Source organism: Podarcis muralis, chromosome 14, assembly GCF_964188315.1.
Source record: "Podarcis muralis chromosome 14, rPodMur119.hap1.1, whole genome shotgun sequence".
In the NCBI taxonomy this organism is placed as follows: domain Eukaryota; kingdom Metazoa; phylum Chordata; class Lepidosauria; order Squamata; family Lacertidae; genus Podarcis; species Podarcis muralis.
In genome coordinates this window covers 41,718,382-41,732,178 of record NC_135668.1, presented here as the reverse complement: position 1 = coordinate 41,732,178, position 13,797 = coordinate 41,718,382, and the positions used below count along the sequence as shown (strand labels likewise).

Sequence of the window (13,797 nt, the reverse complement as noted above, 5' to 3'; positions counted from 1 at the left end):
TATAGTTCCACAGTACAATAATTCTTTAGAAAATCCCTTCCCCTCCCCCCAAGAAAATTATTGCTGTAACAAAAGGAAAGGAACACTTATTGTGGCACAGTACGCTTACGTCTTGCATGTGGTCATGTTCTGGGGAGGGTGTGTATACGCAGAAATGCCTATACATATACCGCCCCATTGGAACTGCCCTCGCACAACCATCCTCAACTTCCAAGCAAGACGGAGAGCTTTTAAGCTCTCCACCTTGCTTACTAGGCTCTGGGATGCTCTCATGAGATCTCATGGGGCCATCTGAGTTCCTGCAAGATCTCGCAAGAGCATCCTAGAGCAAGGTAAGCAAGTCCAAGAGCTTAAAATCTCTTTCCGCACTGGGAAAACCCAGCACAAACAAGGAGCTTTGAAGCTCTCCACCTTGAATGCAATTAATTTACAGGATTTCAAGCAGCTGCCTTTGAACCACACAAGGTTGAAATCACACAAGTAAACTCAGTTCAAGATGCAATTGTACTGTAATGATTTAATAACACATTAACCAACAACACTGGGACTCTAAAAATTCTTTCCATAGGAAACCTGGGAGGAATGAGAGAGAAGTCGGAAGAATTTATTTACCATCCTTTTTCTTGGTCTCTTCATATCCTGGGTCTGATCGAAATAGACTAGACGGTGTCATGAAGACCATATCAACTTCTTGCCTGTGACGTCTCTGGATTAAGTGAACTGAGGAATTAACCAAAGCACCTTTTTAGTGAACTTTACAAAACTTAATAAATGAAGCACCGATCTAAATAGATTTGTTTTCATACAGCTTACCTTCCCAGTGTAATATGCTAGAAGTCTACTGTGGGGAGAGGTAAGGTATATGAGAGCCTAACTAGGTTATATAAGATCATTTATAGCTGTTAAGAAATTTTCTTATATGTTATTTCACAGTTTCCCACTTTTAAAAAATTAAACTGATTCCTTTCCTTTTCCATAACTGGTTAGCTAAAACCCTTGAGTTTTCATTACCAAGTTCATAATAGGATTGTTTAAGATATTGAATGGTCACAATTTTGGGAATATTTAGTGAGTAAAGCTGTTTTATTTTCCCAGGTAACTGTCAGTAAGCACATTTACTAGATGCAATTTTATGTTATCCTGTTCTTAAATATCTTCAACTAATGGTAGACAAAGGACTTTCCTCTTGTTTCAGTGTACTGTGTTACTGATAAGAGTACCCCAAACCACAGCCTTGAAGGTATCCTATACCAGTGCTGGAGTATGAAGACCAGTGTCATTAAATGCCAAAAGCCACTGGGATTTCCTTAAGCAAGCTTTGCCAGCATATAGGCAGCTAATGCAAGCTTTTAAGCACTGGAGATATTTGATGGTGACAACCCACCCCCATCAATTAAGTCACGGGGTTGTGTTTACCTGCTATATACAGTTATGTGCATACACTTCAAAATTTGAGAGCAGCAGAATCTGAATACCATGGGTACTTATACCTTCCACTTCAGAGCCAGAAGATGCAATTAATTGTTCTCTAATGGTCTGAGAACAACATGGCATTTATTCACTGCATTCTTCCTTTGGCAAATGGTTTTTAAATATGATTTCTGGCCTAAGTGGAGGTGGAACGTCTGAAGCACCTGTTTTTAGGTAAGCCTTTTCCAGGTCTTCAAGAGTCTCCATGTCTGAACTTAAGAAATTTGTGGTGGCTGAAGTATTTTTGCCCCAAACAAATTTATCCTGCAACCACTTACGGTAAATGGGCCAGAATGCTTTGTGTCCAATGTGCTGCCTGGGTTCTCAATATTTACATGTTTATTATTCAGTTGATCCTTTGGGGAATCCATATCACCACCCAGAAATAGGAGGTTTCAATAAGAAAAGAGGATCTTTTGTTCTGTTATGAAGAACAAAATAGCTTGATTTTTGTCTCTCATGAATGAAAGACATTACTACTTTGAAGGGAAGTGGCAGATCTTAGCTTGGAAAGAATTTCATTCCCATCCCTAACATAGGGCTGCCATATTTCAAAAATCAAGACTCAAAAATCGCCCCCGAGCCCAAACAGCCCTAGCCAGAGAGTTTAAAGACATCATTCACAATTGCATTTCTTGTTTTATGCTGAGGTAGGACAACTCACTCTGAGGAAGGAAAATCACACTGCGGAGAATGACTCAGGTCCCATATATCTGAAAGACCATCTCCTTCCCCACAGACCCTCTTGGGTACTGAGATCGGCACAGGGGACCCTCATGCAGTTAGTTCCTCTGCCCTCAGAGGGTCGAGGAGGGTGACAGGACAGGGCATTCACTGTGGTGGCCCCCAAGTTGTAGAACTACCTTCCACAGAAGTGTGTCTGGCACCTTCATTATACAGTTTCTGAAGAATGCTGAAGACACACATTTCCCCCCTGGCTTTTGACAATTGAAGTGTACGTTTTTATGATTGTAAGCTGTTTTTAATAGTTTAATAGTTTTTAATAGTGTGTTTTAATTCTGTAACCTGCCCTAGAACCTAAAGGTAAAGGAAACAAACAAACAAACAAACAAACACCAGGGTGCATGGTCTCTATATCATTAGAATATACTTCAAAAATCCTTTCATAATCAAATGATATTTGCCTATTCAGTAAATTTTCTTACACAGTATTTAAAATTCAAATCAGCTATGAAACCTACTCTGAATAATTTTTGATATCAAAACTTAAAAATTTCAACAATGCCATTATATCCCATAAACCTTACCTCCATCAGGCATATCACCCAGTCTGTGTGCATAAGGATCATTCAGAAGATTATTAGCAGCAGGCGACCTCTGTATTAATTCTGGTTCATACTCAAATGAAGGATTAACTAATGAAGAAAAAAGAAAAGTGCAGAAGCAGGTTGCAGCTCTTCTTGCAGTCCACACACACACACACACACATCCAGGGGGAAAGCTAGGACCCTGTAGAACTAGTTTTCTGGGTCTAGAGATTTTGTACATTTTTGCATGGAATCGCATATATGCCCCACCTCCACTCTGACACAGTACAGCCCAAACCCAAGTGACAGCCAGGGCACAACCAAATTCACAAGCTGTTTGCGCATGCGCACACAGGCCCACCTTTTCCAATTTCACAAAAAATAAAATTGCATATATTCAGAGATTTTACCCCAGTTTTTCCATCATGTGTCCTTTTTTTTTGGTGGGGGGGGGGAGCCTAGAATTCTGCTGAAGCCAAAATCGTAACTCACAGCCAGGCATCCCTAGTCCCGCTGGCAGCTGTGCAGATACTTACACAATGTATTAGATATATTACAGTATTCCCTGCATTTCTGACAAGTTTTAGAGGGCTGTTGTCATTTAGCCCAAAATTGCACCAGCCACACGCGGATGTGAAATTTCAACAGGCTTCAAGGATTTTGCACAAATCCTAAATTTGATGTGGAGGAAGACACCCAAAACAGTTCAGTATGCACTGAATGCCTACAAAAGGCTGACAAACTGTTTTTGGAGGGATGGAGAACTAGGAAAGATGTATGATGGAAAGGAGCAGCTGGGCTCTTAAAACATCAACACTTCCTGTGGAATCCTTTTCTTGCGGTTCGCACTTGCATTTCCCCATTATATTAACCTCAAAATGTTCTGCATTATTCCTTTACAACTTGCAAACATAAAATGCAATGACATACCATGAGAGTTTCCATATGGATTTGCACTGGACATCTCAGGCACAAAATCTGTCCGCCTGTATTCATCATCATCAGATGGAGTCTGCATCGAGCTCATAGGCATCAGCACAAACGAGCTTCGTCCTCGTTCTTCAGCGTTGTCGTAATCAACATCGGATTCGTAGGGAGAGGCGCCGTAAGGATTAAAACGAAAAGAAGTGCTCCTCTGAGAGGGTCTTCTGTGTGAGAAATAAAGAGAGGGGAGAAGTAAGCAGCTACCAGGAAGGAAGTGAAATATACCGTATTTTTCGCCCTATAAGACGCACTTTTTCCCCTCCAAAAATGAAGGGGAAATGTGTGTGCGTCTTATGGGGCGAATGCAGACTCCTTGGCTTCAGCGATAGCAACGCGAAGCCTCTGAAGCCTGCACTCCGGAGGCTACGCATTGCTTCCGCTGAAGCCAGGAGACTGCTCTTCGAGGCTGGCGGTGGGGAAAGCAGCGCTTCCCCCATCGCCAGCCCCAGAGGATGGGGGGCAGCAGGAAGGTGTGCGACGCCTTCCCGCTACTCTCCAACCCTCCTTTGGGCTTTTGCGGGAGATGGGGGAATTCCCCCACCTCCCGCAAAAGCAGGCAAAAGCCGCACGCTCTTTAAAGGGGCTCCGCGGCTTCTGCTGGCTTTTCTACGAGGTGGGGGGATTCCCCCACCTCATAGAAAAGTCCGCAGGAGCCGAGCACCCTTTAAAGAGCGAGCGGCACTTGGGGGCTTTTCCCCAAGGAGGGAGAAGGGACTAACTGGCCGTTTCAGTCCCTTCTCCCTCCTGGTCGAAAAGCCCGCAGGAGTCACGCGGGGCTCCTCTGGGCTTTTGCGGGAGGTGGGGGAATTCCTCCCACACCTCCCACAAAAGCAGGGAGAAGGTCTTGGAGTAGCGCACAGGCTGCGTGCAGCCTGTCCACTGCTCCCAGATCTGTGGGGGGGGGGTCATATTTTTCCCTTGATTTCCCCCCCTGAAAACTAGGTGCGTCCTATGGGCCGGTGTGTCCTATAGGGCAAAAAATATGGTAGGCATGGCTTAGAAAGGCCTAAAAATGTCAGAAGAACCCTGATGGATCCAACTACAGGTCTGAAAAGCTAACCACCTCTCACTATCTCATGATGAAATGGAGTGTCCGTTTGTAGGGACAATGATTCAAAGGCTTCATGATTAGAGGCAGTTCTCAAGGGCGACATTTGCCCATGGGTGCCACACTGGTGGCCCCAGGACTATCTAGTTCAACCTCCTGTATCTCACAATGGCTATTCAGATACCTGTGGAACGTCAACTAGCAGGACACAAATTCTCCTCCTCACAATCTCCAGCAAGTGGTAGTGCGAGGCATGCCCTCTCTGATCTTAGAGGTAGCATATAGCCCTCATGACTAGTTGCCACTGATAGCCTTTTCCCTCCATATAACCACCTAAGAGTAGCCATCTTTGAGCATGACCTGAAAAAGGCTTGGGGAACCTTTGGCCCCCAGCTAGCAAGGTCAATGGTGATGGCTGATGGGATTTGAGCCCAGTAACATTTGGAGGGCCAAAAGTTCCCCAGATCTTTTAATGAAAATGTGAATCTTATTTTGAATGTGTGTTGCATACGTAAAATGTTGGTGTCTGTGACACTGGCGATATTGTGTTTTCTGTGCAATTAGTAGAGGTCTCCTCTCAGAGACCAGAAATGCATATCCTAACAAGCCTGAAATGCAGTGGCAATACATGCTCCAATTGGCTGTGTAGTTGTGAAGGAGTTTTCCTCTTTATGTTTGGTTCAAGGTTTCCCTGCTATGTAGAAGGCTGGAACTACAAAAGAAAAGCTCTCTGGTCCTCTCTCCTCAAATTATATACTGTTTTCGTTCATTTTTCTCAGTGAGGTATTATTATCTGGATTTCTTTTCTCTTTGGATTCTACCTGTGTTACAAAAGTAACTTTGGTACCCATGAGGACTAAACATTCAGTAACAGAATGCTGCCAATCAGGAAACGAAAACAGAAGTCTGAGGAAATGAAATGGCTTACTGGAGAAGGGTGTGTTTCGTTGGCACCCTGAACAGAAATACTTTTACTTGTAATAAATAATCTAGATATCAATGCACAGAATGAGTAGCTAGGTTTATTCTAGGAACATGCATCATTATTTGCTTTGTTAATTCAACAATAGCAACAGCTTAGTCTTTTATATGCTATATTTCAGACTTACGTTCTGTCAATCTCTAGCGTTTCAGAGTGGTGATAGTCTGGGTTTTCAAAGGCTTCATTATTGTAGTGGAAAGACATGATGCATCCAAATCTTTGCCTTCGTATGAAAGATGTTTAGAAATCAACTTGGTGGACTGTTTTCAGTTTTTTACTGGGCGAAGTTTCATCCCGAATCTATTTTAAAAGAAATTAAATTAAAATACGTTCCAGCCAATCCTTCACACTCACACCCTCTTGTTTAAGCCTTTAACCATATCTCTCTCTCTCTCTCTCTCTCTCTCTCTCTCTCTCTCTCTCTCTCTCACACACACACACACACACACACACACACAGAGTTTTCTCAGTTAAAAATCACATACCCTCTCAGAAGTCCTATGAGGAGTTGAACTGGGCATGTTTCACTTTGCTAGAAGGCTATAGGTCCCCTATCCCCAACAAAAGAGTTACACAGAGCGATCACAACTAGTAGCCACTGATACCCTTGTCCTCTTTGAGTTTCTTTCCTTTCCTTTTAAAGCCATCAAACTCAGAAGCCAGCATGTTTTCTTCTAACAATGAATGTCATAAATGCATAGGGTTATATCCAGTGTTAGCCCTACTCAATCATGGACATTACTTACTGCAGTCCATGAATTTCAGTGGATATACTCTGTGTTGAATATAACCCACTAAAGACTGTGTGCAAGATGGCTCCGTTTATCCAGCCCAAATCTACCCCAATTCAACTTATTAGCTGTCCTTGAGTTGTAGTATTTTGGGGTGATGGTTATAGGAAACCACATATGCTGAATACTACATTCCGGTGTGGATATACCACTTCAGTGAACCATGGTTATGACACTGGGAACAGGCGAAGGGATTGCATACTTTCTCTCTCATGAGAATCTCTCCAAACTCTCCAAGTGTCCCTATATTCCAGGGACAGTCTCAGATTTACAGAAGCTGTCTCAGTTTCTGATTTGATCCTACTGTTCCTTAGGATGTCCCTATTTTCATCAGATAAATGTTGAAGGGCATGGAGTTTTGTGACCCTCAAGCCAAGGAGATAAGTAACTAGACAACCTTTAGAAGACACCTGAAGGCAGCCCTGTATAGGGAAGCTTTTTTTAAAAAAAATGTTTAATGGTTTCTTACATTTTTATGTAGGTTGGAAGCCGCCCAGAATGGCTGGGGCAACCCAGTCAGATGGGTGGGGTATAAAGAATAAAATTGTGGAATAGGACAGCCCTATTTTCACTGGAGAAACATTGGAGAGTATGTCTCACCCAGCTTAACGAAAGATCAAATTACATCAGCACTAACGTTAACTGTGTTTAAGTGCTGATAACAGAGCCTGAAATCTCAGTTTGAAACCTTGGGTTAAGGACAAACCCTGGTTAAGGATTACGGTCTTGATTTTTATGCTAATATTTTGGTTTATGATCTGGTTGAATTGTGGATTGTTTTGTATTTTTATTGTTGACCCCCCCCCGCCCCCATTTATTTTTTCTTACAATACTTAAAAACGTATCTTTCAGTCTGGGGACAAATTCCGTTGATACGTGTCAGTCTAACAGCACAGGGGCTCAATAGAAAAGCCACAATTCTAACTTTTCAACTGCATTTTTGTCTTCAGGTTAGGATTAACCTGTTCTGGCCTTCTTATGTTATTCCTATGAGATGACATGTTTTAGCTTGCCAAAAAACCAAACACAAATCCCATCTTCAAATATCCGCTACGTCACTTAGAAACCACAAGGAAATACTGAGTGCTAAAAGAGTTAGCACACCTTTGTTCAGCGAGACCAGGAAAGGTGGAAATGCTTTCATGGGCCTCAAGACAAAGGTCAGCCATTTTACTTGAACATAAGCAGCCTACCCTCTCTATCGTGTCATCAGGAACTTGTCAGCAAAAGTTCCAGGTGGCAATATAAAACATGGCGAATAAGTTAATACATTCTTTTACTCGGACTTCGATACCAACACGATACCAACACCATCAGCAAAACTCTCTTTTTCTTCCCAGAATCCTGAAGGAAAGTGTTTACGCTTCTACAAAACTAATTTGTGTAACACAGAAAGGAATAGGTTTTCACTCACACACACACACAGCCTTGATTCTGCTCTCTCCAGCTACTTTAAAAAAAATTAATATAAATTTTATCTTCAATGCAACATTACAACAAAAATTACAAACACTGAATCCAAAATAAAAACTATACAAACAAGAAAGAAAAACAAGACACAAAAAGGAAAAAGGAGAAAAAAAGAAAAAAAAGGGGGGGAGCACACATCTACAAATAAAACCATATCTTCATTCTAGTCTAGTCATTCATTGAATTTGACATGTCTCTGTGTGTGTGTGTGTGTGTGTGTGTGTGTACGTTTGAAAGAAAAATAAAGTAGCTGGTCATATGTATGTACCAGCTACTTTCTTTTACTTTCAAACGTACACACGCAAACTTGTCAAATTCAATCATTTAGTTAAATAAAGTGTGTCATTTTGCCCTCAGTCGGTATACCGCCTTAGCACATCATGCTATTATTAAGTGATTTAATCACCGAGGTCAAAACAAACAGGACAAGCTCCAGGATCAAGGAGTCCCTTTGCAATGTTCCCTCCCCTCCTATATATCCTACCTGCCCCATACATTTGAAGCAGTATCACACCACCTTAAAGAGCCACCGCTTCCCCCCCCCCCCAAAAAAAAAAAATCCTAGGAGCTACAGTTTGCTAAAGGTGCTGAGAATTGTTGGGAGAGACCCCATTGTCACCCTACAATGACAATTCCCAGAGTTCTCTGGGAAGCTCTGTGAGGGAAAGGAGGGCAATGGCTGAGCCAGAAAAGAAAGGGGGGGCACAGAAGGGGCAAGGTATATTTCTCTGGACTCATTTAAGGTCGTTCTTCCTTGTCCCTGCTATAGACATGTAGCTTCACTGGCTCTGGGTATTTATTTATTTTAGCTCATTCACTTTATTGCTTTCAGAATGTTCTCAGCCAACTTGAGCAGCGAGAAACTGCAACCTCAAAGTAATAGCCTGAGCCATCAGAATCAACAAAGAGCGAGGCTCTTTTGCTTCTCAGGTTACATCGAACTGAATACTGTGTTTGCTACCAGTTCCAGGTTATAATTTAATGAGATGTATCGCTTTCAAGATCTTCACCGACCAAGTTCATTTGGAGCAGGAAGGAGAGGAAATTAAAATATATGGATTCTCTGTTTGCTTTTAAAGAACACAGCAATTGGATTAGCAATCTCTGCAACCATGGTATCTTTTTAGAAAACTATTTCCCATTAAGATAGATCAGGAGGGCTGAACCACAGGCTTCCTTCTCTCTTTGGTCCTTTGGACTCTCTCCACGCCACACATCTTCTCAGTCACACCAAGGTGTGTAAAAAATAGCCTAGATTTACCTCCATTGCCCACCCACTTTTGACTGCCTTCTCCCACACAACTGCACCCCCACGTGCCCAGCCCCCTCCCAGAAATTGATTTGGCCCTCAGCAAACAGTCATGCTGCATATATTCGAAGCACATTTTCCCCCTCCAAAAATTCTGGTTGCTGTAGTCTACCCCTCATAGAGTTACAATTCCCAGCCACACTCAACAAACTACATTGCCCAGAATTCCTAGAGGAGGGAAATGTGCTTTAAAGATATAGCATATACACAGCGAGAGATAGAGGTATTAGTAACCACACCTTGATTTACGGAGAAATAGGCTTTTTCTCCACAGACTACCTTCTAGGTTTCTGTTACTACGGGGCAAATAAAAATGTTCCACTAACGCTAAAGAAGTATCCTGAGTTTGGCAAGTAGTGAAGTGCCAAGGGGTGCTGTTTTCAGAAGGACAGTTGTGAAATAATATGGTTCACAGCCTTTATCATGTTCTTCCCCATAAAAATACAGTTAAGGTAGGCTTCTAGATGGAAGGAAAACTGAGGCTGAAAGTTAATCCTCATAGAAGTACAGAGCCAGCCCTACCATTGGGCATCTTCCAAAGTTTCTAAGTGGGTAGGTTGGCAGCCAGGTGCGGAAATTGCCCATAAAGTAAGGAGAGCTCACCTGAGTTCAGATCCTGTTCTGCGCACCTTGATTCCTGAGAGCATGATGCTCATGCTGATTAGAGCAGACATGTGGTGGGAGCCAGGCTTTCCAAGGGCTCCCCCACAACCTTCAGAGCAGTCTTTATCCCAATCTACAAGCCCATCCACTTGAGCTAGCCACCATGAATAGCAGCCAGCTCATATCCACACTGTACATTTAAAGCACTTTTAAAGCCAAAAAGGAATTATGGGAACTGGAGTTCACCCCTCATAGAGACGCAATACCCAGCACCCTTAGCAAACTACAGTTGCCAGGATTCTTTGGGGGAAGTCATGTTCTTTAAATCTGCTTTAAACAGTGAGAAGATTATGGTTGTGGGGATCCTGCTGGGGGTGGGCTTAGGCAGATGCCTGAATTTCCCATCTCCCAAGGCTGGAGGTCCAAGATGAATGCAGCAGAGAAAGTTAAAGCTGCAAATTGCAATCCTGTACCCCAGGTACAGGGAAGTTTTTCTTCAGCCTGAAAGCCACATTCCCTCGTGAGCATCTTTCTTGGGGTCACACTGAAGTGGCGGGTGTGGTCAGAGACAAAATATAGATAGAGGAAGATGGAAAAGTAAGTGGAGCAACAGATGTGGCTCTTACATTAAAGTAAAAGGTAAAAGACGCCTGGACGGTTAAGTCCAGTCAAAAGCGACTATAGGGTTGCGGTGCTCATCTCGCTTTCAGGCCGAGGGAGCTGACGTTTGTCCATAGACAGCTTTCCGGGTCATGTGGCCAGCATGACTAAACCGCTACTGGTGTACGGATGACCGTGACGAGTGCCAGAGCGCACGTAAACAACATTTACCTTCCTGCCGCAGCAGTACCTATTTATCTCCTTGCACTGGCGTGCTTTCAAACTGCTAGGTTGGCAGGAGCTGGGACAGAGCAACGGGAGTTCACCCCCTCATGGGGATTCGAATCGCCGACCTTCCAATCAGCAAGCCCAAGAGGCTCAGTGGTTTAGACCACAGCGCCAGCCGCGTCCCTATACTCTTACATTAGGCCTCATCTGCACTATACATTTAAAGCAGTATCACTCCACTTTAAACAGTCATAGGTTCCCCCAAATAATCCTGGGAACTGCAATTTGTTAAGGGTGCTGAGAGTTGTTAGGAGACTCCTATTCCCCACCCAGAGCTACAATTCCCAGAATTCCCTTGGCAGAGGGATAGACTGTTAAACCGTTCTGGGAATTGTAGCTCCTGACAACTTTCATCACCCTCAACAAACTACAGTTTTTAGGATTATTTGGGAGAAGCAATGACTATTTAAAGTGGTACAATACCGCTTTAAATATATAAATACAAAATCTAGACTATCTTCCATCCAGAGGAGGATGTGTCACAATTAGATGACACATTCCAGCCAGGCACTTCAGAAGGAGACAGGACGTGTGCTGCTAAGTATGTTAAAATCCTATCGATTTCTACAAGGACTAGACACTTTATTTGCCTTGGGGCACCACCTGTTAGCATAAACATTGCAGTTAACTGATAAGGAAGAATAACATATTACATAAAACTCCTTCTACAATAAAGCAAGCACTAAGTTTACATGTGCAAGCACTTGTGTTTATATACGTAGTTTTGAATTTATTCAGCTGCAACCGAATTTTAAGATTTTATAATACTGAGAAAATAAATTGGAACCTGTTTTTTTAAAGTTATCTGTCCATCAGCAAGGATAACAGCTACGCTATTTTATTTTATTTCACAACACTTTATTTTAATAAAAGCTCTAAGTGGTTTTATTATCCTATCCTGCTCTTTTCAAAGACCTTGGCATACTTATAGCTGTTGATACTAATGTTCGCTAATCAGCCTCGCTGAAAATTCCCACCCCCATCAGAACATTATGCTGTTGTTCACTTCCTTATTGACTAAATGTCCAAAGGTGGATTATAAAAATTACACAGATCCTTTGGGAGCAAAAAGGAAGTTCAGAATTTTTCTTTAAAGCAGGAAGAGTTTTTTATTACAAATCACTTTAACAAACAAGCACTCATCAAACTCAATAGGGCCAACTTCCCAAAAACACATCTAGGATGGGAGTGTTAAAGTTAAATACATCTTTCAAAAATCTAACCAGTCACTGTGTTCTTTCTGTACTTCCTAACTGATAGCTTCTATATCCTAAACTCCCTGATAAAACACTCACACACACAAAATACTACAAAATACATACAATACACAAGCACACACAAGAGGGGGTGTCCTGGGGGGGGGGGGAATTGGAGGAAAGAGAAAGTATAACAATGAAAGTGTGAAGCAGACTAGTTTCTCAGTAAGAATAATGCTTGTAAGAGTTTGCATCAGATCTGGGGTTGTAGAAAAGCTAGAAACTTAATCCTTTTCTCTGTTTTGTTTTAATGAAACCTGGGAATCCGGGGGTTAGGGTTTTCCAGGGGGAGCAACAGTCTCCATTTCCCACCTCTGTGGACACCTATATTTTTATCTGTATAATGTGTTTGAGTGTGTTTAAGGTCTCTAGGTCTCTTTGTATTTTGGGGCTACCACTGGTACCAAGTCAGCCCTTTACATGGAGACCCTGGCAAAGAGAGAGGTGAAAGAGTAAGGAAGCTCTGCGTGGGCGTCCTGACGATTTTTTAAAAACTACAAAGTGATAGCAGACAGGTGGGAGTAGGCTAGTTTCTCAGCAAAAGGGGAAAAAGAAAGAATGCTGCCTGCACATTTCTTCTCGTAACTCAGACTCTACAAATGCTAGAAAATTAAGCTTTTTAAGAACAGAAAGCGGAGTATCTGGGGAGGGAGCCCCCTCGTCCACGCCCCCTGCGGATGCCCATGAAGCCGTGGGAAGCGCCAGGAAGGGAAAGAGGTTCTCCTGTAAGACCACCCACGCGGTATAAACAAGGGGGGAGAGAAACAAGTCCTGAAACAGACAAGGAAGTAGTAAATGATGTCGTGGCTTCTTACCTCTTGGAAGGAGCCGGCTCTCCTCTCCACTCAGGGATGCAGCAGCCGGCTAGTGGATCCGGCCCGCAGCGGGAAGGTTTTGCTGGAATGTTGCAAGCTCCGCTCAAGTCATCATTCTGGTCCTCTTCTTGGGCTGCTGCTTTCTCAGGAAGTGGCTGGCAGAGAATCCCAGGCAAGGGGTGGGGGTGGCGGGTGGAGAGAGGGAAGGGTTCCGCCCCCGGCAGATCAGCAGGTACCGACACCTTAAGCTGCCCTCGTCCCCAGCAGCAACCCACCCACTGCCCCGCAAAGGCACAGTCGCAACACACAAAGGTGGTGCGTTAAAGGAACGTCTCGTCCGGGCAGCTGAGGTTACAGCAGCTCTGGGGGGCAATCTCCATTCCTGCATCCAAACCCCGGGATTTCCCCCTTGAAGCTCAGCTGAAGGTTTGCTAGCAGTAATTGCAACGAAAGTCCACTCCCCCCCCCGTGCTTTGCCTGATGCTTAACCTGCTGCATGTTTTCACTGGCGTGTTCACATTTCCGCATAACTATACGCATTCATTCTTTGTCCGAGGTCTGTGCTATTCAACGTGAGTAGGCAATATAAAACCACAGGAGACACGGAGAAACGTTGCTGTGTTGCGTCGATACTGTACTATGTACTTGTACTATGTACACGCCAACGCCTCAGTGGGTGGTCGAAAAACTTGCCATTGATGAGCCCATTCCTTCATGAAGTTGTCTAATCTCTTAAAGTCACCCAAATTGGGTTTTATTATTATTTATTATTATTATTATTAAATTTATTTATTTGGTTTTTCAGATTGAAATTTTACAATCACATTTCTAACATACAACATAAAAACAAGATTCCAAGGAATCTCCTGGACTCCCCTCCTCCCCTTTGTGGGTCCTACTGTTAATCATTTCC

At 43.1% G+C, this 13,797-nt stretch overlaps 1 protein-coding gene across 1 annotated transcript in view; it reads right to left on the bottom strand.

Moving 5' to 3' along the window:
* Nucleotides 1–13,424, bottom strand: part of TMC5 (transmembrane channel like 5) — a 23,201-nt gene extending 9,777 nt beyond the window's left edge. The window contains exons 1-6 of the mRNA XM_077918935.1: nucleotides 12,885–13,424; nucleotides 5,880–6,052; nucleotides 3,669–3,886; nucleotides 2,739–2,846; nucleotides 613–720; nucleotides 171–207 (exon numbers count right to left, since the gene is read on the bottom strand). Of these exons, the coding sequence (XP_077775061.1) occupies nucleotides 171–207; nucleotides 613–720; nucleotides 2,739–2,846; nucleotides 3,669–3,886; nucleotides 5,880–5,956 (548 nt within the window). The 5' untranslated portion in view covers nucleotides 5,957–6,052; nucleotides 12,885–13,424. The remainder of the gene's footprint in view (nucleotides 1–170; nucleotides 208–612; nucleotides 721–2,738; nucleotides 2,847–3,668; nucleotides 3,887–5,879; nucleotides 6,053–12,884) is intronic.
* Nucleotides 13,425–13,797: the final 373 nt, after the last annotated feature.